The sequence below is a fragment of the Labrus bergylta genome, chromosome 18, assembly GCF_963930695.1.
Source record: "Labrus bergylta chromosome 18, fLabBer1.1, whole genome shotgun sequence".
Classification (NCBI taxonomy): Eukaryota; Metazoa; Chordata; class Actinopteri; order Labriformes; family Labridae; genus Labrus; species Labrus bergylta.
Window position 1 is genome coordinate 20310436 of NC_089212.1, and position 26393 is coordinate 20336828.

The 26393-nt window shown below is 45.7% G+C and overlaps 1 protein-coding gene across 13 annotated transcripts in view; it reads left to right on the top strand.

Annotated features, from left to right (window-relative positions):
* The window catches only part of meis2a (Meis homeobox 2a), an 80408-nt gene that overhangs the window by 15095 nt on the left and 38920 nt on the right, over positions 1-26393 (top strand). For 6 of the 13 annotated variants that reach the window (XM_029278219.2, XM_029278221.2, XM_020638684.3 and 3 more), the window contains exon 8: positions 19049-19194. In XM_029278219.2, the coding sequence (XP_029134052.1) occupies positions 19049-19194 (146 nt within the window). Of the gene's footprint in view, positions 1-971; positions 1020-19048; positions 19195-26393 lie in introns of all 13 variants that reach the window. The other 7 variants (XM_029278214.2, XM_029278218.2, XM_029278222.2 and 4 more) reach the window with 3 other exon arrangements.

Sequence of the window (26393 nt, forward strand, 5' to 3'; positions counted from 1 at the left end):
TAGGGAGGACAGAACATGGGGAGATATTTTGCACTCATCTCTTTAATTGCAGGCAGCATGGGAGATGAAGACTGCAGAAACAACAGAGAGAGGAGGGGGGGATGGGGTGGAAGAAATGCACTGCCTATTGATTATCTTACACACATAAGTACAAGTGACCTGTAATCCACAGAGCACTTATCGACTCCTCTCCCCACCGTATCCAGTAACAGCCGATCAATACGGGCCAAAGACAGTTACGGTACGGCACCGTGCTCTGGGCCAACATAGACCAGGACTAGATCAAGGCCGGAGCCTGACCCACACTGTAGAGTGCTAAATGCTAGGTCCACCAGCTCAAAGCCTTTCATGGCAAAAAAAACAAAGAAAGTAGCATAGACTAGAGGCAACAATTTATAAGAAGGCAAAAGAAGAGCTATTAAAGTACAGAGGTGAAACGGTAGAGAAGGTGAAAAAGTAGGCAGAGTAAGAAAAGAGAGAGAGAAAAAAATCGAGAGAGCGCAGCTGATTTAATGGTCTAATGAGGCCGTCCTCCAGCCAGTTGTTTTGTGTGAGGCATGCTCTGACCTTTCGCTTCGCTCGGGAGCCCCGCCGCCTCATTTTTCACATTCTTGCAATTACGTTAACGCTTGAAGCGCTCGCTGACTCCCGACTCTGGCCCTTCCATTCTGACAGAGCCTTCCACTCCCCAACCCCTCCACCTTTCCACCTCTCCTCCACTCCGCTCCACTCCACGCATGGACCCGCCTCCTATCTCAATACATTTCCACACAAAATTTGTAGTCCACACTCTCAGGTCCGCAGAGAAAATGTGAAATGTGTGCTTCACTTCAGTAATGGGGTCTTTAACAGCTTGGCCCCTGTTAAAAGGGGTGATGATGTGGATCAGTTGAGAAAGACAGAATAGATGGGCGAGAGGCGGAGAGAGGGAGGAAGAGTGAGTAAGACCCACTGTGCTTTTTTGGTTTCAGCTGCCAAGAAAAACATCAACTCTCTTCCGCCATCGTGCATCTTGAAAGGTGTGTTTAATGTGCGTGTGCCTTGAAAAACACTTACCTCCAGAATGTATCCAGAAGCATCCCTCAGTTGAAAATCGGACTCCTTATCCGACTCAGTTTCTCCCAGAAATGTTGAAGAAAGGGTAAAAAGTTTTTTTTTTTTCTCTTTTGCTTTGGCTCATAAGGGGATGCACAGTAGAATCAAGTTCATTATTTTATCCCACAAAGCACTGTATGTACAGTGCAAACAAAACTCAAGATGGTCTCTGTGAGCAGAATCCACTTCCTCAATCTCTGCCTTGTATCTCAGCGTGGAGGATTGCTCTGAACCTGTGCCAAAAAACAATTTAACAAGTGCGCAAATATGTATCACCCCTCTTGTGGAATAATTTATTGTCAAGCAGTAAACCAAGGTGAAGCATGCTCATAGCTGTCAGTAAAGATTGCCAGTTAAGGTTCTGACGCATACGAAAAAGGTTTCAGCACAATACTCAGATCAGTAACCTTTCCCCGCCTTGTGTTCTTAACATGTATTTTTTTTCTCTTTCTCTGAGTTTCCCTCCAAAAAAATAAAAAATAAGAAGTATCACCCTCAGGGCAAATTCTGCACTCTCACTTACTGACTCTCAGAGAGTGACTCCCTATGTTCTGGCTAGATAAACAAATTTCAGCAGTTAACGGGGAGACGGTTCAGAAGGTAACGCACAATAACTCCATTGGCCCCACTCGCAAATCATTTTGATTAACAGTCCTTTGGAACTCCTCCAAGCTTATCTAGAAACATCTGAGACATCAGTTGCAGGGAGTTAAACTTGATGAATGTGTGTGCCTTAAGATAGCATGAGTTTTCCAAGCTGATGTCCATAATGTGATCCATCCAAGTTTTAATTAAGAATCCTGCATGTATGCACACACCAAAACACAGTAGAGTCGATTGCATTCAATCATTAATGTTTAGGTAATGTTTTACCCCTCTAGCTGTGTCTGTGTGTGCACTTGCCTCTGCTCCAGTCCACACTTGTGATTATTAGCTATGCATGAAGACCAAATCCACGTTGACATCTTGAGTGGTGAGCAAAGGGGCTTTCTGTACAATTCCCCAATTCTACGGTAGACGGAAAAGGCTCAACAGAAGAGAGGAGAAAGCATTTTGTACATTTTCTCAGCAATTGAACAATCCCCACGCTCGGCGGATAGACAGACTCCCCAGAGAGATGGAGAGAGGCAGCGATGGAGGGAGAGGAAAGGGAGGAAGAGAGGGAGAGCTTGAGTGTTCGGCTCTGAGGGAGCATGCTGCGCTTGATGGTATTGTGGTACATTTGTGTGTATGCGTGGGGAGTGTGGTGAGCTCCCTTGGCCCTGGCCAGGGGCCCCACTCAGCAAGGTCTTTGTGGTTGAGCTCACCAGAGGGGGGTCATTCCTGGTGGGGACATGACTCCCTGTGTCCGCCTAGACGGTCCCAGCATGAACAAGGCCTGTTGAATTTAGCATTTTCCGGACCTTTGGCTTTGCTTTTTTTTTTTTTTCTTTGGCAGCTACACTTTAGGCTCAAGAAGAAGGAGCAGAAAAAACAACATGTAACAAGAAGAAGAAAAGCAAAGTCTGTGCTTAACGCAAGATGGAAGCCTTGTCGCGTTTTAGTAGCCTATACCTCAGCTCTGAAGTGATCAGCGAGGTGTGTCTGTGTATATTAAATATACGGTGTGTGCGGGCATGCACGCATGAGTGTGTGTTAGCTGGTACCCTCTAAGTGCCTGTTAGAGTTTAATTTAGTGTAGTAATTAAAGCTGAACACTGGCCCATAAACAACAGATAAACAATAAAGCAGGCCCAGGCCCTGCTGTTTCATGGCTCTCACTCCCAGCTGTTGGAGGACTGATAATCTTTTACACCGTGCCCCCACCTTGCCTCGACACAACAACACAATGCTGAAGCAACAAGGTTGTGTGTGTGTGTGTGTGCGTGTGTGTGTGTGTGTTGTGAATGTGCACTTGGGTCATTTTAGTGTGTAATGGCAGAGGCTGAACAAAACAGGGCGAAGAAACATAAACACTCGGGATATGACCACTTCCCCTCACGAAAAAACACACACTGAATCAGAAAGTGTAAGAATAGTAGTCCTACTTGTAAGCTACTCACAAAACCATGTCAAGTGACCATACTTACACGGGGGCAATTTTTTCTTTTATATCAGGTGAAAAACTTAGATACTGTTAAAAAGTCGCACCACTTTGTCACAGGTTGTAAATCATATACTGTAGATTTAAAGTATCTGACAAATAAACTGTCTCTTGATTGATTAGCAACACAATGAGCAACATAACCCGCTAGCTGCAGCCAATTCATTAGCTAACTTTAACATGTAGCCACTTTTTTAGACATTATAAACGTTAGCTTAAATTGTTGTTGAAAGCTAGTGTCACTACTTGGAAAGGCTTACATTTTCAGCGAGCTTTATGTTCGCTAGGATTTTACTTTCTAGCTAACATATTGTTTGCTGAGACGTTGTTGAACACTAGCAATAGCTGTTGTCTCGTGGAAGCTAATGGGTTGTGCTAAATGTTGTTTTACTTTTAAATGTGACACAATGTCCTTCCAGACATTCACTGTCTCAATTGTCTTTTCAGTAGCTGTGAAATGACAATAACTTTCAGATACCCCATTAGAAAAAAAAGTAAAAATCACACAATTTTAGCTTCCTGCTCTGAGCGTTACATCATCGTAAAATTGCTGCTGTGTGAATATTGTGAATGGCAACAGCGATCTTATCTGTAAACCAAGTGTGTTCAACCTGTAACTATTATCTGTAGTAGTTAAAACTGTACTTAAACAAACTTAAAAACTTCTTAATGAGGATAACATTGCTGCCTCTCAATAAGCTAACATGTGCAATGAAATGCCTTGCGGCTACATGCTAAGCTTCATGTTAGTCAGGTGTCTGTTGTGAAAACGGTGCAGTGTGTCAGTGGGATGGTTTTGTTGGGAAGGGGCAGGGCGATTGTTGAAAGCCGAGAAGAGTTGCTGTGGAGGGGTAGAAAACACGGTACTGAGGGGATACTTTCATGATCCCATTAGCATAAGAGAGGCTAAATTATTCATGTGGAGTGCTTAATCTATGGGGAAAAGTATAGTTAATGCACATAGTTTTAAAATGGATCTCTCCCTGCTCCTGCTCTAACACCAGATTCTTGCTGGATTCAGCATTCGCGGGCATTTACGGGAACGGCTGTCACTCTCCCCCACATACACTCACACAGACATCGTATGTGTGGCCATAGGAGCACTTTTGCTTCAGCGCCGCTGCACTTCGAGCTGTTTCAAGGGGCTCTGCTCTCTGGCTCATCCCCTCTATCCATAAGTCCCTCTCTCTCTCTCTCTCTCCTTCCATTTATTCCTGCATCTCTCTCTTCCTCTCTCCTCCCCCCCCCCCCCCCCCCTCCTCCCCCCTCACACTCCTTTCCTCCTCGCTTACCCCTCTGTCTCGCTCTCAGTACCGCAGACTACCTGGCCCTCATCCAAAATGTGATTAAAGAGAATGATCAGCTCCCTCAGCTCCCTCCTTCCTTCCTCCCTTCCGCTCTCTCTCTCTCTCTCTCTCTCTTCCTTTTTATGTCTTGCTGTCTTTCTTCTGACCCCGTGTAACATTTGTTGAGTCTATAGATCATGAGAAAATAAAAAAAAAGAACAACAGAAAAAGCAAAGGACCTCTAAAAGGATAGAGTCAGCTCCACTTCCAGCAGCTTAACCTTTCTACATCACCACCACTCTATGCCCTTTCTCCTGTTTCCCGCTCTTCCTCTTATCATCTCCTCCTTTTCCATTCCTCTTATTCCCCCTCTCTCAGCTCTGGCTGGGGCCTGGTCCCTCTGGTCCATAATCATGAACAGACCCCCAGTCTGACCCAGGCCCAACCCAGCCTGGCCTAGCTTTGGCCAGGAACTGGGTCCTACGCGGCAGGAAAGGGACATTAACTGGGTCAGCCTAATGTGCAAACTAATGTTTGGAGAACATAGGGAAAAAATTACCAAGATTATTCTGACAGCAGCTGAGGAGAATGTCTGTTTTGCACCATTAAGGGAGAGCTTGGGGGAGACATTTTTTTCTTTCTTTCTTTTCTTCTCTTCTCTTTCTGTCTTTCTCTGAAGAAGACCAGATTATATTGGAGTGAGTTCAGTGTGATTAAAAAGGCAGAAAGGAAGAGCTGTTGCTGGGAAATAATCATGATTGAGCCAAAGTGAAAGGAAGGAAGTGACTTTTTCTTTCTTATACCCAAAGGCTTGTGCCAGAAACAAAGCCAGAGTGCAGCTCTGTTGTATCAGTTCATCATTATACAGTGGGTTTACACACCCATGTTCCACTGCTGATTACTCCAGAGCTTGTGGTGATGATGAGGAGAGCACAGGGGTCTGATGTAATATGGCTAAAAGGGATTTGAGCGCGTGCCCCACAGGGCATTTCCACGTCCATTAATGCTGCCGCTGCTGTATTTTCACAATGATGACAGTGCTTCTGTTCTTTAAAGGGAGAGTGTTTTCCCAGGAAATTTTCCGTCTTGTTTCAGCATGCTAGCCTGAAGGGGGTCAGCCAAGAAGTCACCCTTTAGAGGTGATAATCCAATTGCTCTAGTCCTCACCAGATTTGTTTTCCCCTTGTCTGGCACTGTGTTTGCGTGTGTGTGTGTGTGTGTGTGTGTGTGTGTGTGTGTGTTTACAGAGAGTGTAAGCATGCGTGTGTGAATGTAATAGACATAGAATGAGATTCGGAGGCAGCGAGATGCCACCGGTTTCTTCTGTGTCCAAACCCCGGGCCCCACTCTAGATCAGAGAGAGGTTACAGAGGCCAAGCCTGTCAAAGGCACACCTGCAGGGAAACTCCAAAAACCCCTGACTGCCAGCTTACACCAGCCCGTTTAAGGTGTGCTTATTTGGAGTTTAACCCTGACTTCAAATGTCCTCTCCCTCTCTCCCCCTTTGTGTTTGACCAATGGGCCTTGTGCTCTTTTACTTTCTTTCCTTTCTTCTGCCTCCCTTGGCTCTTTAATCTCTTCCACCACCCCCACCCTCCCAATTCTCCTCCCCCTAATATCCGAACCCTGCATCACAGCTAAAAGGTCCCTCCCAAAAAAAAAAAAAAAACAGCGAGTAGTTTTGAGTCGAGTGACTTAGCAAGGGCGGGCTATAGCTTGTTCACTTGCTGTGTGGTTTTTCTCTTGTTGTAAACCCAAGTTTACACACTGAAGCCTGTTTGGATATGAGCGGAGCAGCTATACCCTACAGGTAGTGCTTTAACCATGCTGCCACCGTCCAAGAGAGTGGGTGGATGATAAAGGAAGTGTGTTACAATCCGAGTTCTTCCTCTCTGCCGCTGATTTTCACGCGCACATCTTTCACGTTTATGCAAAGCTTTTGAGGGCATTATGCAAGATAAGCTCATTTTCTAGTCTGATTCCCACTCCAGTACATGCTTTAATGACTCTTAAAGCCAAGGGCTGCTTTTTTAGGCATAATAGCACTCCCGCAATCTCTCAGTTTCCATGTAGCTTTTTCCACACCTGATCACTTTTGTTCACCCATTTTATGGCTATTGGGGAGCAGGCGGAGGTGAGCGATTTGACAGTGGTTAGTGCCATGAGCCCTAATGTTTATTGGAAGCGAGCGTCTAATAATTTTTGATTACCCCAGAGGAGGTATTAGCCATGTTAGTCAGCAAGGATAATTTCTTATTTACATGCCCCAAGCAGTGAGCACTCTGAAGGAACACTGGGGCTAAATGCGCAACAAAACGAATCAAACATGCCAAACGAGATGCTCCATCCTGGCTGGCTGCAGGGCTGGAGCTGAGAAAACCTTCATTATGCATTTACCATAATTCATTTAGAGGGTTATCAATTTGCAGAATACAGAGGGATATGTTTGGAGGGGGAAGCGAGAGCACCATATCAAACGAAGGAGAAAAAAAGGAACAAGGGAATGTGAGATGAAAAGGAGTAAGATATTCAAGGATAGCTCAGTGCCTGGGTTTTGAAAATGTTGTTCCAATTACACACTTTTTCATGTTTTCAGGCAGAACTCGTATGGTAAATGCTGCAATCTTGTCTCTTTTACCAGTGTCACGCTCCGCCCCCTAAAAAAAAAAAAAGAAGCAGAAGCTGATTTCCTTGTAATGAAAGCCATTTGGCCCAGGAATTCTCTTCTATGCAATTTTTTTTTTGTCAAGATTGAGGCTACATAGAGATGTTCTTGTTCAAATATTGTCTCTCTTGTTCATTTGGGATTGCTCTTTGTTTGGCGTCTGCCCTGCTTACTCAGTGTGGAGCTCCGGACAGTTGCTACATGTTTTCATTTTTTCTCTCCTGGCAACACAATACTGAGCAAAGAAAAAGAGCCTTTTAAAGCATCTTTTCCCTCTGCCATCAGGCGAGGATGACTAAGGCCCCATTAGAACAATTGGAGGAAACTTCAGGAGACGGGGAGTGTTTAAAAGAATGAAAGCAGCCAGAAAACAGCACTATCTTGTGATAACCAGTGCATTCTCTCATTATCTAAACACAAAAAAAATCCTCCACCTTGGAAAAGTTGCGCTCACTCTCATTCAAAAATAAAACAATGAAAACAGAGGAAGAAAAAAGCGAGACACACAAAAAAAAAAACATTTAACATTTTCCAAAGTAAGGGGGAAAAAGCTGCATTGTTTAGTACGAATGCTTACTCCCAGGGATGCGGTCCTTAGACAACTGAGTGTCTGCAGGAGACATCTGTGAAGCCTGACCTTGTGACCCCGGAAAGAATGCTCTTAAGGTGGGGGGAAAACTGCTTTTACCACTGCATCATGGCCTACAGGATAGCCCAGCAGCCGAACAACAAACCACTGCCGAAAACAACAACACAGCAGACCCAACAGTCGATGAAAAAAAATGTGGAAGAGGTGGGGGAAAAAAGGGGAAGATAGAGTGAGGAGGTGAAAAAACGAGGATACTGTAAATGTAAATAGAGAGAGAGAATTTAAAGGAGAGGAAAAAAGTAATCGAGGGGAGCGAAAACGGCAGATAACACACATGAAAAAAAAACAAAAAACACAGATGGACTGTGCCTCACAGGCCTGGCTGTCTCTTACTCCTTTGCTCCCCCCCCCCGCCCCCCCCCATGAGATCATTTTCATCCTTTATGAGTCAAAAGGAAACCCGGTTGAAAATGAAAGGTTACACAAGCCAGAGCCAGAGCCCTCGGAGTGAGAGAGGAGAAGATCCCTGCTGCAAGGGCCCTGCTGCTATTCAAAGCACCTGCCATTGTGTGGGCGCCCATCCAGGCCTATTGTTGTGCAGAAATTAGTCGTGCTCCCTTTGGCTCCCTTCGGCTCCAGAGGCATGCGGCAGACCCCCTTGTTGTTTTGGGTTCAGATACGTGGTTGGATAGATGCGTGGCCCCGGCTACCATCACCACTGGCTGTGGCCCTTTGCCCTCTCTCCTAAAGCACAGTAGCATTCTCATTTTTTTTTGTTTGCTTCTCAGGCCAACATTCCTATAGTTTTTACTCTCTCTGCCTTTTGTACTCCTACTCTCCTTTGGTGTATATGCTTATTGTTCTTTGGAGCACCCTCATTATACCCATGGTTATATTTTAAGGGCTTCTCTCTTTGATTCTGGTCTCGTGGGGAGCCAGTTGTGGGCTGGTGGGAGCTGTAGGGCCTGCCCAGCTCTCAGGGCTCCCTAGCCGGCGTCTCGGAGAGTGGGGCTTCGGGGTACTGTCGGGGGCCGGGGCTACTAGTGCAGAAATGCTGGGGCTACAGCTAGTGCAGGGGGTGCATGTGAGGGGAAAATTGAAAAGTCAATAAAGAAGTCCACACCAAAAAAGAAAAGAAGAGCGGAGGTTGAAACAAAAGGAGATGGAGAGCTTCAAAAAGCTGAGCGCTATAGAGCACTGCTAATTAATAGCATCAGAGGAAGAGCTGCTTTTCTTCTTCTCCTTCCTTCTGGAACTTTAATGCTGCTTGATAACTTGCGAGGCGACTTAGAGTTCACATTGCAAGTCAGGTCCACCTCGCTGTCACACCAAGAAACAGCAGTCATGCATTATGAGGGAAGATGGGTAATGTCTTATTTAGAAAATAAACCGAAACATAAAAAATGGACAGAGTTGTCAGGTCAATTTGTTTTGTAATAAAATCTTGGTTTTATGAATCTACTGAAGAAAGAGATGATGATTCAGTCAGTAGTCATTTACTGTATAAGCCTGATGTTTTTTTTTCTGGTGTAATGAGCTTCAACACCAGACAGTACAAGTGGAATTAACTATGGAACCAAAATGAAACCACCAATAAATCAAACAGCTGTCAGGAGTCTTTGTTGCAAAGCTGTTGTATTGCATTTATCATCTTTAGAGATGTTTCTTGGTCCGACAGTGTAAACTTACTGTACATTATTGTCTATTTCCCTGTGCAGTATGCCATGCACTTGTTTAGTTGAACCCTTATTCCAAAATAGATTCCCCCGCTTTCTATTTCTCAAGAACCAATCAAGAAGCAAAGGCTGGAAATGTGACAAAATCCAACTTTTTGTGGTCAGTGAGGCATAGTGGCAGTAATCTGAACCCAGGCTTTTGCAATTTGTTTTTTTTCCCCCCCAGCAGTAATAGTCTCCTCTCCCACTGTTCCTGCCATAGCAATTTCCACCGCCAACAGCTGTCAAGCCCCCAAAAATCAAAATTAGTGCCATGGAATTGGGCCTTAATGAAATGACCTGCTGGATTTACCTTAAGGAGCAGAGTGGACAGTCAATACTAGCCACGTCAAAACCCCCCTCTCTCTGCATGCTGCGGTCCCATTAACGAAAGGAAATAGTCTTGAGTAAATGTATTAAGCACTACTTCCACCTTTCTAATTATATTTTTTCCCTTCTGCCTTCATAATTCATTCAGTCTTTCATTAGTTTTTAATATTGAAAAGGGCTTCTGACTGGTTCTTCTTGTCTCATGGGGTCACCAATTATTTGTCAGGATGTATTAGATGAATGTTAAAAGGAGTCCATGTTGTATAGTAGGGATTAATGTAGTTTCCCATTAGGGCCAGGACCATGAAGAATGTTTTTTTAAAGCAGAAAAACAACTATTTTCCATCATATACAGAATACTGTTGCATAAAGGTTTGCATCATTGCATTCAGGTCTCTGGACTCCCCCTGCCTCTGCTTCCTATAGAAAAGAGGTGAATGTGTGCCAAGGCCCAGCGGACGACACTGGGCCCTGGTTATTGACTTGTAAAGGAACCGGTAGGTGAGGGGTCTTGACAAGACATGAGCGGCTGACTCTCTTGTAAAGCTGTATCTGATTTCTCCTCTAGTTGGCTCCCTGGAGAGAGCCGCTTTACCCTCTGTTGATCAGACTCTCACTCACAGCGGTATGGAAAAACGCGGCGATAAAAAGAATGAAAGAGTAGTTTTGTGAGAGGAGACGCTCTCGTTCTGTATGCCGAGGTTTCCCTCTGTAAGGGGTGAAAATAAGAACGAGGTACAGGGAAGGAAAAGAAGGAATCAGCTGCTAGAGATCTATGCTTTAGTACATGTACTGTAGCTTCTCAGTAAATCTTCAAATTCATGTTTTGGGAAGTTTTGTACCATGGAGCTTTCAACAAGCGAATGTGCATTTGTGTAGGTGTAAAGAAAACAGACATCAGACGAGGCTAGTATGAACCAAGCAAGAGCCTGACTCCTCTCAGATCTGACTAATTTATGAGGGTAAACTGCACTGACAGAAGGAGAGAGAGCGATTCAGGTGGAGGGGAGGAAGTTTTCATTGACTCTCCCAAGCAGGCCGAGCCAAAGCCCCAGGAGGGATCTCTCTCAGTTTGAACTTTATCAGGGGCTACGCTTAATCAATACGCTATCGGAAAAAGAATTAATTACTAAAGCAGAATAAAACAGCTGCATTTTAAACCGAGGATTCATCAATTCTGTAATCTCTTGGTTACAGCTCAGGTGTCGGGAGGATCATTTCAGCTCCATGTAATGAGGAACAGTGGGAGTTTACCCCAACCCTCTTCTGTCCTCCCTCCCATCCACTCCTCCCTTTCTGACCCCCCTTTTCCACCAAACACCCACTACTTATCCTATACCTCCTCCTGTATGATATTTTCTTTCTTTCCAATTAAATTTGAGTCATTTTCATACCTTCTTCGCTCTTTAAAAACGTAACATCTCCCCTTGCTCCATCACCCCCCCCCTCCCCTCCTCATCCCTCTTCATTCTCTTCCCACCAAATTCCTGTCTTTGCGGGGATGGGACGTAGGGGTATTAAACTTGAAATCTCTGGTGCGAACACTGACTGGAATGGGACATTCCCGCTGCTGCAGTCATCAAGCCGGACATTCCTCTGCTCGGGCTGGGACACCGCTGGTGTAGTCAAAGGGGGGGGGGGGGGTGCAAAATGGATGGGGGGGAGGTTCATGTGGAGTTTCAAAACAACCCATTAAGGCTAGAATAATAGAAATAGATGTACTTTTAATGCTTAAAATCATTGGAAAGTGACAACCAACAAAGAGTATTGGCTGAAAGGAAAATAAAAAAGCCACTGGAAGTATCCGTTCTCTTGTGTTGAGATAACCTTGGCCGTGCTGTTGCCACGAACGCCGCCACAGCCCTTGACCCCGGCTCAAAGCCTGTAAACGGACTGTCCTTGCCTACCCATAATGGGGGATTTCAAGGCAGGTTGAGAAGGGGTTATGGGTGATGAATTGGGTTTTTAGTGAGCTCATTAGGAAGCCAAACAGAGTTTAGACTGGCGGAGCGGGGCAGCAGCGCAGTAATCAGTTCTGCTCGCTTTGTTCCCTGCCTCCAGGACATTTGTGTGAAAAAAAAAAGAGAGCGAGGAGGGAAAAAAAAAAAAAAAAAAACTTCATGGCATTTGGCTGATGAGAGGGCTGCTGAGCAGAGGCTACAATCTGATGGTTGACTTGTTGATTTATAAACCTTTTAATCCATTTACTCTAGAAAAGCCTCCAGCTCTATGTAGAAACCCACATCTCTGTTGAACTTCCCTTTGATGCCACTGTCCATCAGGTGTGGCAAAGATGTCTGCAATAAATCCAAGTCATAAATACAAAAACTGTGTTTGTTTGTTTGGTTTGGAATCGTAATTGAGGGTAAGAGAATCAGGGCTGATGCTGTAACCATGAATTGCCTCAAACAGTGAAAGCTGTTCTGAATCACGAAAACCACACTGTTTTAAAAATAGTGACCTGCATACAGCTGCTCTCTCTACTGCTTGAGGTAGAAGATTCATATGAAGCACCTTGTAGAATTGTATAGCCTTTACTTCACTAGCAGATGGATCCATCCATTCATTGTTTTCTGTTTTCTCTCTCTCTCTCCTTCCAAAGTCGAGCAACACAGCCTGTCTTCCAAAGATGAAAAAGTGTGGAATCAGCTTGTTTGACTAATGATCGCGCTTGTTTCAATTCAACATAGCCCCACTTGCTTTTGGGAAATACCTATTCTTTAATATTTAATCAGCATCAAACCCTAGGACTTAGGTATGCTTCTCTGTTGTTCTATCACAACGATTATAAATAATAGAAGGGGGTAGCTTAAATCACGCTTTCGGCTTTAATATCAAGAATAGCTCCAGTCCTAATATATTTAGTAAGAGAAGACGAGGGGCAGAATCTAGGTGTAGGGAAAGTGTGGTTCGGATTGGCACGTTGGCAGATTTGTAAGTTTGTTTATCAAGAAACAGGGTCCAAACTGAGATTACCTGCGAGACCAATTAGCCCTATTGGATTTGGATTCTCCGGGAAGAGGCAGCGGCAGTGTCGGAGCGCAGGGGGAGCAGGGTGGAGTTGTCAGGGAGGCAGAGAGTGTGAAATGTCTGGTGGAGACCCAAAGCCCTTCATTAGCCACTGATCCCTGTCTGCTGAGTGAGAAGCAGTCATGGGCATCACAGCTCCCTTTAAGTTCCCCCCTAAAAAAAAAATAGAGAGTGGGGTGAGGGTGGAGAGGAGGGTAGCTCCCCCCCCCCCCCCCTCATGTCCCCTGCAATTTAGCCCTTTGCCATTCATGCAAATTGGGTCCTGACATCTGCAACAGCCTGCCTCCTTTTCTTTTATACATCTTTATTCCATCGCTTTTCTTCGGCTCTTTTTTTCCCCCCTCTACAAATAAAAGCCCCCCCCCCCTTTTGGATGGCGGACTCTTGTCTGAACTGACATACATCCTTTTTTACACACTCCACATCTGCGTCAAAAGTAGCACTCCTCCATGTGTTTATGTACATTTATATACACAAGCGTACAGAACTGGTAGAGAAAGACCCACGTTTTTGTTTCAATAAGAAAATTGTTACTGCAGGTAGAAGGTTAATTGCACCAATAGTCAGTCCAATTTAAAGACTTGGATGATGTGTGTACTTTGTGCAACCAGTGCTAAATTTCAGGTTCTTGGCAGATGCTAATCTTATGAAAAGATCAAGAGAGTTCTGGGCAGTGACTGTGGAGAAAAAGGCAGTAACCAGGCACCCCTCCTCCCCTCCTCTCCCTTCTGGATGCACCACTCTTCTTTGGCTCCAGGGGAGAGGCTGGAAGGAGAGGGTGGCTTTGCTCCAGCCCTTATTTTGGGTGAAAAGGTAATATAGCCTAACTGGCTGTTAAAGACAAGTTTTACCCCCAACCCTCACCCCTCTCTCCCCCCCCCCCCCCTTTTTCTCTCTCATCTCCCTCCACTTCACTTCAGCCTCGCCCTCTCTGGTTGGGGATGTGCACAGTGGGGTCAACGCTGTGCCTGTGAGAGGAGAGAGGCCTTGTATCGGTGGAGAGGCGATAGTTATCTTCAGCATTCCAGGGATGACAGAGAGATATCTGCCTGATGGCAGGGTTAGGGGGCTTAGAGAAGGGGGCGGAGAAAGGAGGGAGGAGAGGAGGTACAGGAGTTGTTGAGCAACTATCCCCCCCACCCATACACACACCTCCCTCTCTTCTTCCTTTCTTGCTGCCTGACTGCCTCGCTTCCCCACACATAGAAAAAAAAAAAACCCCTATCTAATTAGAAGCTCTTATTCCACTTCATTTAAGGGAACACTTAATGATGTGTTTTTGGGGGGAAGACAACTACACATTACTTCTCATGCAAAAGAACCGCTCATTCGTAGCACTCAGGATGCAGATACAGCTGTGTTTGAGACGGAGGCTTGTCCTCCATGTTTCTCTGGGGCAGTGGAGGAGAGAGCCAAAAGTGGTAGCTTTCTCTCCTTCACCTTGATCCACAGTCCTGGTGGTACAAGAAGGGAAGGGGGGGTGGGGGGGGGAATTACAAAGAAGGTGGGTCAGGGGCATGCAAGTTTAGCAGGGAGACTTGCTGAAGGAGAGAGTTTGTTGTAATTGCTCTGACAGGTTTTAGGGCTGTTAATGACTCCGGCTTGAGCGCTACCAATTTGTCAGCATGCTTGCTGTTTACTAAGCTGTTGTTTTATGGTCCAGTGCAAGGGGCTGCTGCTTGTTCAAGCACAGATCAGGAAATAATCAGCGTAAAAAAACGCTGGCTGCTCCTAAAAACAGTCCTGTTTAGAGCCCTCATCTACTGTATGCATCTGAACGGGTGCAGTAAACCATATGGTGCGGTCACACAAACACTCCTCATGGGTTACTTGCTGTTAGAAATTGGACGCTCAAGTGTGTGTTTTATCATTAAAGGGATTATGTTCTACTCGTTAGCGCTCGCCTGTGTTGTATGTTACGGGAGTGTGAAGCATATTGCTAGCATGCGCTTATAGCCAGAGGAGCTGTAATCCCCAGAGCCACAGAGGGCCGGCCATTCCTCTAGTGTGAATAGAAACGGTACGTGTTTGTGTGTGTGTGTGTGTGTGTGTGTGTGTGTGAGTGTGTGTGTGTGTGTGTGTGTGTCAAGAGCATGTGGTCCCAGCGCCAGCAAAACCCCTTCGTAAATCCAGAGTAAATAAAAGGGGTAACCAGACGGACAAAAGAGGAGCCCCCACTGCTTCTCTCATTCGCTGCCATTTGGAGGGGGGGGGGGGGGGACTGAATGTGCTAAACGCCGCTTATGTTGGCTGAAAAGTTGAGGAGAAAAAGAGGGGAAAGGGAGGCTCTAAATCCCCCTCTTCTTTTCTCTTCATTCTCAGCGGCCAAGCCTGCAGGGCTAGAGGTGGTGTAAAAAAAAAAAAAAAAAAAAAAAAGGGAGGGAGGGTTGGAGGACCCGGTCACTATAGCGTGCTTAGGTGGAGAAGGCCAAAGAAGCTGCTGCTGCTGCTGCTGCTAGCGCTTAGCTTCTGTTCTCCGTGCACTCCTCTTTTCCTTCTAACTTTTTCCTCCCCTCGCCTCATTTGAGCGAGCTTGGGTGAACATGCCTGACTAGTTCGGGCTGACAGCGGGCTTGGGGGGTCTCTTGTAATTAGTCACTTTAACCACAGCTTCCATAAGCCACTGCCTCTACACTCTTGCTTCATTAGTCTGAAACAAATGCAGGGGCCTCACTGTGCAAAATCACTGCATGGCCTTCAGAATAAAACGCACACAACACGGCATCTAATGCGTGTCTAGAGGCTTTAAGAAGGTGTATTCATAGTATAGGGACCAGTAAGTCAGGAGTGTTATTTTATAACTAACCATGACTGGATTTTAGTGCTGTCCAACTATTGACCAGTCATTATTCATTCATGTATGAGTGTATAGGATGGGGGCTCTGACAGAGCTGCAATGTATGTAATACTCGCGGCTGTATCCATTATGCTTCCAGGGCAGACTAGACTGTAGTGGCTCCCTGAGGGGGCATGGTGCCTCGTCGACATGAAGCATGATCTCCAAAGTCATTAGGCCTCCCCTGGATTCGCGGACTCTGGGACACTTTTGTGTGCGAAAAACCAGTTCTTTGTGCAAGAAATCCTGAAGCGACCCTGAATGTGCCAACGCAAGATAAGCAGAGTTGCAGCATGTTTACAGTCCTTTCCCAGCCCGTTAATGAGCTCAGCCCTGAGACCAATTTACTTACAGGGAGATATATACTGAATGCATTTTTAATAACCACCCAGCGGTGATGAGAGAGGGGATGCATGTGAGCGTAATGTGCTCTCCGACTTGTTTGTTTGCTTGTGTGTTCATTCACCCCCCCCCCCCCCCCCCCCCCAGTTTGCATCTGGTCATTGTCTTCCATCTCGCCTGATTACACCATCTCGTTTCTTGCGCTTGTGAAAATATGCACAAAGTTTCGTTGCGAGCACTTTAAGTCAAGATATTGCTGGAGTGGAGGAGGGAGAAGGAGAGAGACAGAAAGAAAGTGGGGGGGAATGAGGGAGGGGTGGGGGGGGCTGTCTTTTTTTCCGTCTCCAAGGGCGCTGCTTTTCCAAAAGTGCCTGGGGCTACACTCCTGCACCTCGGCTCCCTCAGGCCTTTCGGCTGCCTCCTAATAGCCAACCCCCATCTGTGTCACATGGCCAGATGATGGGACGCTTCCCCCTGCTCTGCCCTGTACTTTTTTTTTTCCCCCCATTTTTTTTTCACAGAGTGCACATCCACACAGGTTAGAATGGCAGAGTTGCCAGGGAACAGTCAGAAGCCATTAGCGTTTGGGACAATTTGCCCTGCAGCGTTCCTTCTCTCGCTCGTAAGAAAGGAGTGGGGGTGGATGCAAAGCACCAGCTCTCCTTTAGATGTAATGAGGTTGTGCAAGTTGGGCCCTCTTGATTCTTTTTTTTACTCCTTCTGTTCTTCCTCCTCCTTCTCCTTGATCCTTTCTTTTTTTGTTCCTTCCTTTTAATCTTCCATCCACACTTGATTTTCCTTCATTCTCTCTTAGTTTTAATAAATCTCCTCAGTGCTGCACACATATTCCAAACATGTCTAATCTGTGCGCGCACATGAGCATGCATGAAGAGGGACAGAGGAGCTGAAAGCCTTGGAGTCCAGTTTCACCCTCACAGACTAGGGCAGGGAGGCAGCGAGCATGCTGGGTAATGAAGTGACAGGTCAGTCTGTAAATACGCACGGGTCGCTCCGGCCCTGGCCAGGGGGGAGGCTATCGCATTGCAGTGAAAATGGAAACGTCAATAAAATTTATCTGCCAGCCTTTTGGCCACTGTGTGGTTCCATTGGATGAGCCTGACTGCTCACAGCGGGAGAGGGATTTGCGGACCGGCTCGAAAATCAACACAAAACCTTGCGGCACACAAACAAACAAGCAAAGTGTGTATCAACGTTATTCAGTGGAGCTCAAAAGCGGAGCAACAAGGGGAGGGTGGTTTAAATTCACAGCTCACTACTTGTGTTGTTATTGAAGTTTGGAAGCAAACTGGGGGAGTTCGGGCTCAACTTCCGCCTGGGTCGCATTTCTCAGGAAACCCCTCACAGTCAGGGCAGCGCTACGGCCAGACCAAAGTTTATTGTTTTAGGCTTTCCTGAACAAGGGTTCGTACTTAGCTTGGGATTTACGGCATTTGCCACTAATGAATGCCTGTTCTACAATTACAACACCCCTAGTCTGCGTGCCCCTTCCCATATGTCCTTCAGTAGGGGCTGCTGCTTCTTTAACTTCTGTCGGTGCAAAGGAGCGCAAAGTCTGCACTTCTCTGTTTTCGCCTTTCGTGTGGCTCCGCACTAATGATGTGGAAGGAAAACAGTGCAGAGAAAGGAAAGAAGGACAGAGAGAGAACAAAAAAAGAGGGGGAGAAACAAGGGGGGAGAAAAGGGAAAGAAAGTGGGGAAAGTAGTTTGAAGAGAGGGCCCCTGCTGTCCTTGTATTCTTCATTTATTTTGCATTTGATTACGCCACCAGTCGGATCCTTTTTCTTTCCCCCCTTTTTAATGTTATTAGTTCAAATATTTATGCGAGATTAAGGCTTATATAGGTGCTCGTGATTGATGCCTCCCCAAAAACAGGAGGACATGCGCGTCTGAATTTTGAGAACGTCGGGGTCCTTCCCTGCCTTAGTGGAGGAGTTTTTCAGATACATAATTTAGATGCCCTCAAGGAAGGCTTTCAAGGCATTTGTGCCCGGGGGCAAGAAAAAATAACTATGACTCTTAAAAGTAAATCATTTTTGCTAATGCACAATTAATGCAGAGGAAGGAGAACAAGAAAAAGGCAAGGGACAAAGATGGAAAACTTCGATTTTAAAGGAGAAATCGTGCCAGGGTTTGTGCATGTTTTTTCCCCTTGAAATCAAACGCTGACGGACATTAATGTAGGCGAAGCCGCCGCTGGCCTGTCATGCTAATCATGTGGCGGAATGGGGAGGGGTTGCTGCAAGGGATGGGAGTGGGTAGAGGACAACTAAGAGAGTCTGGGTTTGGGGTGGTGTAGGGGGGGGGTGGGGGGGGGTGGGGGGGGTTGGGGGGGCAGAGGAGTCCATTATGTGCATCGAAGTGCAACAATGAAGCACCCCAGATCACATCCCTACTTTGCTGTGAATTATCAACGCCTTTGAGTTTTGTTTGTATGCCAGTGTGTGTATGTGCACGCAACATGAATGCTCGAATGTCTGTGAACTACTGTATTACTCCTTCCTGTCCCCTTTGGCTCTCTTCAAAAGATGAAAAAAAAAAAAGCTCTACATTATGTCAAGCATGCAAATTTAATTGAATTAATGACACGAGTCCGAGCCTCTTGCGTACGTGAAGGCTCCTTGTCCTTTTTTTTTTTTTGTCGTCTTGCTCTGTTTTTGTGGCCTCCTCCTCCTACTGTAGAACTACCCTCATAGCGTCCAAGCATAACATGAGAGTCGTTAACCCTTCTACCCCTCTGCCGTGCTCTGAGGTGAACAACAACTCAGTGTAAACCCCTTCACTCTCAGGCTAAGGCCATCTCAATCCCCCCCTACATCCATTTCTTCCACTATACAACCCTGGCTTTGCGAGGCCTCAGTACAGTGCTTTTGACTTTCTTATCTGTGGTATTTGTCCGTTTATCCATTCCTCATAGGCCTTAAACTCAGCTTTGTCTGTCTGTATCTCTGTTTCAGCTCTGAGAATTTTTAAGATCAGGATGTTTTAAAAAAAATTCTGAGTCAGTGCTGCGTTGTAGTTTGGGATGTTATTTAACCCCGGGTTTGGTTTCCGTCTAGGAGATGGCTTAGACAACAGCGTTGCATCGCCTGGCACAGGGGATGACGACGATCCAGACAAGGATAAGAAGAGGCAGAAAAAGCGTGGCATTTTCCCCAAGGTGGCCACTAACATCATGAGGGCGTGGCTGTTCCAGCATCTCACGGTAAGCACGGACTTTTCTTTTTCTTATTTTTTTTTTGAAAACTTGCACACACTCAAAAAATCTTGCTCACACAAACACACACTTGTCACAAAGTTGTCGCTGAGTGGCAGCAGCGCTGTGATGCTCGACTGTCAGCCGCCTGTCACAGGGACACGGCGGCCAGGTCAATCTAATCAGCTTGGACTGTTTACTCTGCTCAGCACATTCAGAGTGCGAGATGGACAGCCCAGCAGTTCATGACATTTGCTCCAGTATGAGATGCACTGTTTGTTTGGCCTGAAGAAGAATGTTTTTTTTGGGGGGGGGGCAGGCTAAGTTTAGGAGTGGTAGTTACTGGAGTAGGATTGTGATGTGAAGGTGTGTCGACAGTCAGGTACAGCACGCACGCACGCACATTCCTTTATTGGTGGATAGTTCATCGGTAAAAAAAAGATGTTGCCCAAGTCTTTAAAAATGCTTTTATTTCACATTTTAAAGTGAAATAAAAGATTGTTTTCTCATGTTTCAGCCTGAGAAAGTGAATGCTAATGTGTGTGTGTGTGTGTGTGTGTGTGTGTGTGTATGTGTGTGTGTGTGTGTGTGTGTGTGTGTGTGTGTGTGTGTGTGTATATATATATATATATATATAGATCTATGGCAATGGGAAAAAAAAACTGTAGAAGAAAGTGAAAAAGCTCTTTGCTTAGCTGTTTCTGTATGTGTCTGTTTCCTGTCTGTTTGTGCCAAGTGTTAAGGGAAGGACCACATGTCCCCCCACCCTCACTAATGTCAGGACATTATCAGAACATCAGGCTGTATTGATTTTGCAACACAGGTCAGATTTCAGGAGGAGGTGGCCACGGCAGGACACATAAGCTGCTCTCTGAGCACGTGGCTCCATGTCCTAGAGACAGAGGGACAATACAAGAAAAGAATATAGAGAAGACTTAGTCCAGACAAAATTTAAGACGGTCAGATGCACCCTGTGTCCCTCTCTCGCCCCCCAACCCACCCCACCCACCCGTGCCCTCTGTACCCTGATTACCTAACCAAAACCCCAAGTACTGTGTGGCCAGCAAATACGGCCTAATTGAAAGGGCTGTAAATCCATTACATATTGGTCAGGGATAATCAGGAGTGCTTTAATCACTTTTATCTATTCAGGAGCAGTGAAGCTGCAACAGCAAAGCCCTGAGCCTCGCAGGCCTTAGCGGCTCCACCACGCCAGTCTGCATGCTTATTATTCTCATCATTATCAAAATGACTTCACAGCTGTTCACAGCTCCATCGTTCCCTGACTGGAGAGCTCTCGTCGACGCGTATGCACCAGGCTTCATTCACAGACTGAGGGCAGGAGGCGAGAATACACTTTTTTTTCCCCATCATTTCAGAAGATTTTTTTTCTTCCATTTGATTTAGATCTCGTTGGGGAATCAAGAAGAACAACCAAAAAAGCGATATTTGTTTAATTGAGATCTACTCTAACTTTTTAACTGCATTAAAAATAAAACATCTTATCGAGTTTAAACGTTAAATGTCTTCTATTCTTTTGGTGAAAGCCTCACAAAACTTCTGCAAAAGATGCAAAGACAAAGACAGAATGACGCTTACGGAGCTCTGAGGAGAGTCGCCAACAATTTTCTTTAGAGTTGTTTTAAAATTGAATTGAAAGAAGGGAAAGAAAAGGAGGAGGAATAGAGCCCAATGCCGGGACACAGGCGCATTTTTCAGACAGCCGGTCAATTCAGGCGGTTAATTCAAGGCCCTCTCTTTCTCCGTCCCTCTCTGCTTTATCACATCCCCTGCTTGTAGATGTTCTCTCCAATCTTTATTTGTTTCTTTTGTACGAAGCCCTGGCCAGTCTTGTACAAATAATAATCCCTCCCTTTTAACCTGCCTTCATTTCTCTACTGAGGAAGAGGACTAATTGAATTATCCCCCTTCTCACCATCCAATTCTCCCACCCATAAACTCTCTCACTCAGTCTCTCCCTCTCTCTCACACACACACACTCACACCCATTAGCCATTCTCCTTTCTTTTAATTTGTTAAGCAAATGTATTTGCTATTGCGGGATGCGTTTGTGCAAGAGGGTGAATTCTTGGGGACTTTGGCCCCTGAATGGCCTATAGCGGCATTCTGCCATTCATGCATTCATTAACTGAGGGGTGAGGAGTGAAAGGAGCGGCCTTGTATTTTCTCAAACTGTGGGGCCAGCATGGAGCTCCTCTTGCATGAGCCGCAGGGGTCTCTCTACATATGTTCTCAACATCCAGCCATTGTCACGTCCTCTGAAAAGCTCAAAAGGAGAGGACCCCCCCTTCACACGCAGAAAAACAACACAGGCCAATAGTAACAACTGTTGGCTTTTGGATTCAGTATAACAAATTTGCCCTCTCCCGCTCCCCCTCCCCACCTACCCCTCGCTTTATTCTGACCTCACACTCTCCTGGGAGAAATCACAAAAAAAGGGTTTTCTTATTGATCAGGCTAATAGAAAGGTACTCTATCTCAACCCATATTTGCCAACAATGGAACCCAAAAAGTTAAATTTTTGATGCTTCAAAGATGATTCCGCTGTTATTCTATAGAGAAGCTGATGAAGCTGACCTTATTTATGTCGAGTCCATACACACATGCAGCATCACAGAGCACGTGAGCTGGCAACCTTAAATGCCCTATATGTAATTGGCAAATGGTTGGACAGATCAGCTGGTGTAAGCTGGCAGAAGAGGGTCAGACAGTCTCTCTCCTCCCTGCTTCTATCCTTCCTCCCACCCTCTCTCTCTCTCTCTCTAATACCCCTCCCTCTCTTCCTCTCTCCCCTCCCTCTCCATGAGTTTCTGGATGTCTTCCAGCCACATTAGGGGAAGGAAAATCCCAGACTGTTGGTATAAGCTTTTCAATACTACAGGGAGATTATGTTATCAGAAAGGTAAACTTCACTGTAAGGGGTAAAATGTTCTAGTGTGCTTCAAAAGCTACACAAAAAAAAAAAAACGAGGAGAGGAGAAGTGAGAGAAGGAATGTGAATACTAAGAAATAAAAAAGATGGGGGGCTTTTCTCTCATTGTTGCACGAGGTGATGCCCTTTTGTTTGGCAAACGCAAACGCTAAAATCTACAATTAGCCCCTCGGCGCCCCTGGCCTTCCTTCCCTCTCACCCCCTGCTAGCCTTTGCTCACCCCTGTAAAGACAAGAGGTCGGCCTTGCAATGAAAACAGGAAGCACTCAAATCCAAAGATACCACTCTGGGCTCTGGCCTTGTCTTTTGACTAGTGTAAACCCTCAAACACCTATGAAAATAAATAAGGGACCTCAGGAGCACAACTCGGCCAGTTGAGAGGGTCGCGCACGTGGGTATGTGGTAGTTTAGAAAGAGAGAGGGGAGAGAGGAGGTGTGAGGGGGGGGGGATGGGGGGGTGAGTGGTCAGTCAGATGGGTAAGTAGGTAGCCCTCTCAAGCATCAAGCGTCTCAGGTTTTGTGCTGGGCCACCCTTTGGCCTGGGTGTTTGGGGAAATTCTGTTAAGCTGCTAAGCCAGGTGTATTGCTCCCCTGGGCTCCTTGAAAGGGAAGTGATATATCCCTTGGACATTTGGAAAATCCTTGGACTGTGAGCAGTAGGAGTGGTGTTCAGAAACAAAATGTCATGCATGTATTAGTTTAGTTTAAGTCTAATGGATTAAAAGAGGCCAATTTTGAACCATGGGCCACTATTCTAATATAGTCATTTGTACTGTACATGTTTGCGTCCTTTAGGAAACAACAGTGTGAAGCAAGAACTCAAAATCTTTTACTAAATGACTTGATGAAATTCTAATTATTGTATACTGTAATATCTTTGTACACCAAGAATAAGAGTTAAAGCAGATCTGAAAAGAGTCTCTGTTAATGCAGGCGTTAACCAGAGTGAGCACTCATCACACTCTGCGCGTAGATGAGTACATTGTGCTGCAAACATCATTAGACACGACTGACAGTAGCTACCCCGACCCCCTCCTCCTCCTCCCCCCCACCTCCACTCCCAATCCCAAGCCCAACATAGCATTAGTCTCCATGACAACAGGGTGTCATCGTCAGGTCGAGCCCTCCTAGCTGCTCTCTCGACCGCCCTTTATAGGCGCACATAAAAGAGCCAGCTAGGGTCATTCACGAGACATGGGCGCAGGCGAGGCCGGACCCTGGCAACGGATGTTTGTCCCAAAACGATAAACAAGTGTACAAAGTCGTCCCCCCTGTGGAAAGAGAGGGCATGTTGTTTGAGTAGACTAAACAGTCAGCTCTGTAGTGTCCCTAGTTTTTGTTTAAGCTCCTCTAGTCCATCTAATCCGTGTGTGTTGTTCCAGTACAAGCAGCATTTAACTGCTGGAGACACACATCTGCAAACACTTTGAGATACCCGAGCCCCTTTCTCCTTTTTACATTAAACTCCTGAATTCTCTTTATTCCATATTTGCCACTTTATCTTTCCAGTGTTTTGCACATTGCATTGCACAAGAAGTTTTTTTAATTGCACGCTCAGCAACTTGGTTTATGTGCTTATCATCTGCCGCAATTACAATGTTCTTTTGTTTATATTTGACATCTTCAATGTAACATAAATAACTTTTTTTTAAGCCAGACATATTATAGATGAACAACTTTCTATGTGGGTGTGATGTATCTTTAAAATCTGTTTGCTTTCACGTCCTTGTGTTGTTGTGTTAGTTGGGATAAAGTGAGGGCGGAGACAAAGGAGAAGGAGGGAGAAGGGGGTGTTGTTTAGGGGGTAAGAGCAAAGGGTGAGGAGGGGGTAAAGAGGGGGCTCCTAAGGGTCACAGAGGTGGAAGCCTGGAGGAGGCCCACACACTAATCTGTCATGTGCTCGTTTGCCTGGGAGCCCAAAAGTCAGCTCTCAGTCACCCGTAGAAACCCAGGCGACAGTTTGGTTCACCGCCGCTGCCCGCATGTGTGACGATCAGTGGGAGACGCAGGAAAAAGAGTCATCACGTCACTTTTGGGACAATGCCCGCCTGCTTTGTGTGTTTACAAAACAGGCGTAAGTGACAATATGACTGGATAGTTTGGTGTTGTTTAGCACGGGAGTCATTGAAAGTCATTGATAATGACTCTGGAGGAGATCTTAAAGGGGGGTGGGGTTGAAGGTTGGTGCCGGGCTATTGTTAAGTTGCTGTGTTCTTTTTTTGGCTGCTCAGCGACAGAGACACAAGCCACCTCAGTCTGCCATCTGTCATACCAGAGAGTGGCAACCAGAGCAATGAAAAACACATATGGGTGAAAAAAAAAACACAACACAAAAATTGGCAACAAGATATTTCTGTTTGTCAAGTCGTGTCAATTCGTATTCATATATCTGAAAATCAGGCAGTCTTGCGACCTGCACAGCATACGACACCCCCTCTCCTTGGTCCCCTGGTGTCAACAAGGCGTTTCTTGTCAGCGGATTGAGCAGGAAAACCGAATGAAAGTTTAGAAGGGGAGATCAAGTGACTTCCCATTTTCACAGGCTGTATAATTATATGACGTGCCGCATCAACTCTGCCATCTCATTGCAGAGCGGCTGTGCTGCAATTTCCCAGTGTTAGTGTGTCACAGCTTTGTTTACAGTGCGATCTTACAGAGTTGGTAGCCGCTCCAGAGGTTTAGTGCTGCATTAGAACGTAATAAGCCCTAATTCGTTTCATGCTCCGACATCACACCTTTACACTTTGCCCCCTAATCCAGATCTGTCATAGTTCCACTTCAAAGCCAACTAAAACCCCATGTAGAATCCACTGACATATAAAGCATGGCACATTAACCTTGCTTACTCTATTCTGTGTGTATGTGCCTGTGAAAAAAGAGCAGACATGTTGCTGTTTTATTTTTTTTAATTCCCATAAGATTATTCATCCTCAAAATGGGCATCATGTTATTTTGCAAGTGTAAATGCACATATTCATACATAATCCCATCACTTCTCCTCCCCCTCTTCCTCTCCCCCTCCCTCCCTGTTCATTTTCATTCCTGCTGTTTGCATTTTAATGCAGGTTGTTTAATGAAGTAGCAGAAATGAGTGCTTTCGCTAAGGGACTGTTTACGACACTCGCACGATGCATGGAGGTGATTAAGCAGTGTGAAACTTCTCAGTGTTTGCCAATGGAGAGAGAAAAAAAATAAGAACATTCCTCAAGATATTCTCCTGTAAGACAACAGCAAAGGGAAAAAAAAAAAAAAAAACACAGAAGAAGAATGTTCCCTAAAATTAGATTTGTTGTGAGCTTTACAACAGGGCTTGTCCTCATTGCAGACCAGGAGCACAGCGTGAGTCGGAGCGGCCCCCGCAGAGGTGACTGTGACAGCAGCAGAATACAAACAGAGCGAGACCTGTGGAGGGCAGTCAGATTTAGAAACTCACAGCTCCAAACAGCAAGAGACTCCTCCAAAAAACATACATGTGACAACTTCTTAAGGCCCTGTGATCCGCTGAGTATTGGCCTCATCCCGGGAATGTTTCCCTGCCTCTAGCACAGCAGGAAAATCCCTCTGCTGCTGTAGTCACAACACTGATCTGTTAGCTAGAACCTGGCTGAGCAGAATGACGTCATTTGTTAGGCAGTCTGTGATAATATATATATATGCCCCTGGTGGAAAACCCGAGTTATTAAGATGGTGGTAGCTGATTCTGTTCCGTTTTCCCTTTTCTACACTTTCGGGGTTATCTTACTCATAACAAAATACATAAGAGGATTTTGGTTTCACATCTTGGAGCTGGTTTCCTTAAATTACCCCTTACCCTTCCCAGGGGTACCGCCCTGCAGGCTAGCCTCACCCCCCCCCCCCCCCCCCCCTCCCATGGTTGATTGCGGGGTTGTGGCAAGAGCTGCTAGAAAACGGTGGCTGCTGCATGCTGGGGGGGACCACAGAGGCCAATGAGATTCTGCTGCAGGCCTCCAAGCTGCCCCAGCAGTGCTTTGATATTCATCTCACACCAAGAGAAGAAAATGCAAAAGGGAAAAGGAAGCAGCACCAGCGTGGAAACAGCAAAAGCAGGCTAAAGAAGAAGAAGCAGAAGAAGGAGGGAGGAAGGCGAGGAAAGGGGAAAAAAGGCTGAGGGATGGAGGCATCGAGTAGAAATCAAAAGCAGACCTTGTGTGTTGCACTGTTTGGTTTGTCATGGGACCCTTGCTGCACCAAATCCCACTCCTGCCATTTTGTGTGATTTTTTTATTTTTTTTTC